This window comes from Charadrius vociferus, unplaced genomic scaffold (genome assembly GCF_000708025.1).
Source record: "Charadrius vociferus isolate BGI_N301 unplaced genomic scaffold, ASM70802v2 scaffold1084, whole genome shotgun sequence".
NCBI classification, from domain to species: Eukaryota; Metazoa; Chordata; class Aves; order Charadriiformes; family Charadriidae; genus Charadrius; species Charadrius vociferus.
Window position 1 is genome coordinate 138,077 of NW_009647974.1, and position 2,070 is coordinate 140,146.

The 2,070-nt window shown below is 62.9% G+C and overlaps 1 protein-coding gene across 1 annotated transcript in view; it reads right to left on the minus strand.

Annotated features, from left to right (window-relative positions):
- Positions 1-2,070, minus strand: part of CAPG (capping protein (actin filament), gelsolin-like) — a 5,785-nt gene that overhangs the window by 2,434 nt on the left and 1,281 nt on the right. Inside the window, exons 5-9 of the mRNA XM_009883458.1 lie at positions 1,877-1,992; positions 1,398-1,467; positions 1,171-1,320; positions 981-1,073; positions 3-107 (exon numbers count right to left, since the gene is read on the minus strand). Of these exons, the coding sequence (XP_009881760.1) occupies positions 3-107; positions 981-1,073; positions 1,171-1,320; positions 1,398-1,467; positions 1,877-1,992 (534 nt within the window). The remainder of the gene's footprint in view (positions 1-2; positions 108-980; positions 1,074-1,170; positions 1,321-1,397; positions 1,468-1,876; positions 1,993-2,070) is intronic.

The following is a 2,070-nucleotide window of genomic DNA, read 5'->3' on the forward strand; positions in this document are numbered from 1 at the left end:
GCGCCGTTGTCCAGCACGAAGCAGTCGTCGGAGCAGAGCAGGCTCTGGCTGAAGGGGCTACTCGCAGACACTTGGCTCAGGTCCATGCGCCCCGTCGCGTCTGACACCTGCCCATGGACGGGACGTCACTGCGGGGCCACCCTGGGGTCCCTCGGCTGTGCCCAGCCCTGTGTCCTCCTGCGCAGCCACTGCTGCGTTCCCCATGTGTGCCCTGCCCCAGGGCCACCGCGCTGTGTCCTGGCCATGCCCAGCCCCATATAACCCCTGGGGCCACCACCGTGTCCCCAGCCATGCACAGCTCCATGTGGTTTTCCTAGGGCCACCACAGTGTCCCCTGGCCATGCCCCGCCCCATGTACCTCCCAGGGCCACCACAGTGTCCCCTGGCCATGCCCAACCCCAAATACCTCCCAGGACCACCACCGTGTCCCCTGGCCATGCACAGCTCCATGTGGTTTTCCTAGGGCCACCACAGTGTCCCCTGGCCATGCCCAGCCCCATAGACCTCCCAGGCTCACCATGGTGTCCCTTGGCCATGCCCATGTCCTAGGGCTGCTCCATGTGCCCCCCTGGGGCCACCACAGCATCCCCCAGCCATTCCCAGCCCCAGGATCACCACAGCGTCCCCTGGTCACTCTCAGCCCCATGTAAATCCCTCCACTCCAGGGCTACCATGGCCATGACCTGCCCCAGGGTCACCACAGTGTCCCCTGGCCATGCTAAGTCTCATGTATCCCCCCAGGGCCACCGTGGCGTCCCCCAGCTATGCCCAGCTCCATCTGTCTCTCCTAGGGCCACCACAGTGTCCCCAGCCATGCCCAGCTCCATGGTCCCCACTGAGGCTATCACAACATCGCCCAGCCATGTCCAGCAACAGGGTCACCATGGTGTCCCCTGGCCATGCCCAGCCTGGTGACCACCATGGTGACACTCAGCTATGCCCATCCCTGGGGCCACTGTGGTGTCCCAAGGTGACCTTGCCTTGTAGAGGACAGCTGCCCCCGCATTTTTCTGATCGGCCACGATGTCCTCCTCGGGGCTGCCCTCCTGCAAGGTGGGCTTGGGACCCAGCACCTGCCGGGTGAAGACACAGAAAGTGTCACAGAGCCACCCTCCAGGGACACTCGGGTCCCCCTCTCCTCCCAGCGGGGATGTTGGGGCTCCAGCGCACCTGGAGCATCTCAGGTGGTTCTTCGCTGTCCACCACGATCTCCAGGCGAGCCTTGCCACCCCGCTCGCCATCCCGGATGGCTGCGGCCAACTCCTGCGCCCTGCTGCGCTCCAGCACGTTGCACCTGGCCCCGCACCAGACGAAGAGGGTCTGGGGACAGGGAGAGGGACGGTGGTGACGAAGCCATCCCACCTCCCCCAGGCCACCATGGTGGCCCCCCAACCCACCTCACCCAGGTTGAGGATGAAGCAGTTGCTGAGGCTGAAGCTGGCCCAGGGAGATGCCCCGAAGGACAAATGGACACCCCAACAGATGGACCCCCAGATGGACAGACAGACACCAGATGGACAAATGGATGCCCCAATGGACAGATGGACACCCAGATGGACAGACACATACACCAACAATCAAACACACCTATGGATAGGGGGACACCCTGACCGATTGATGGGGAACCCCAAGAGACAGACATCTTTAAAGACAGATAGACACCCCTATGGATAGACAGATGGCCCAGTGGATGGACGGCCACCTGGAAGGACAGACGAACAACCCAACAGACTGACACTCAGAAGGACAGACAGACATCCCAGCAGATAGATGCCCAGAAAACCAGGCAGACACCCCTATGGATGGAGGGACACTTTGGCAGACAGGCAGACACCCCAACAGACGGACACCCAGAAGGACAAACAGCAAGCCCTACGGATGGACAGACGCCCCAGTGAAGAGGGACACCCCAATGAGCTGATGGACACCCAGAGGACAGATGGACACCCAGAAGGACACGTTGTGCTTCGCCCTGCACCCGGCGAGAAGGCTCTGGAGGGACAGGGAGAGGGACAGTGGTGACAGGGCCACCCGGCGGCGCCCACCCACCTCGCCCAGGTCGAGGATGAA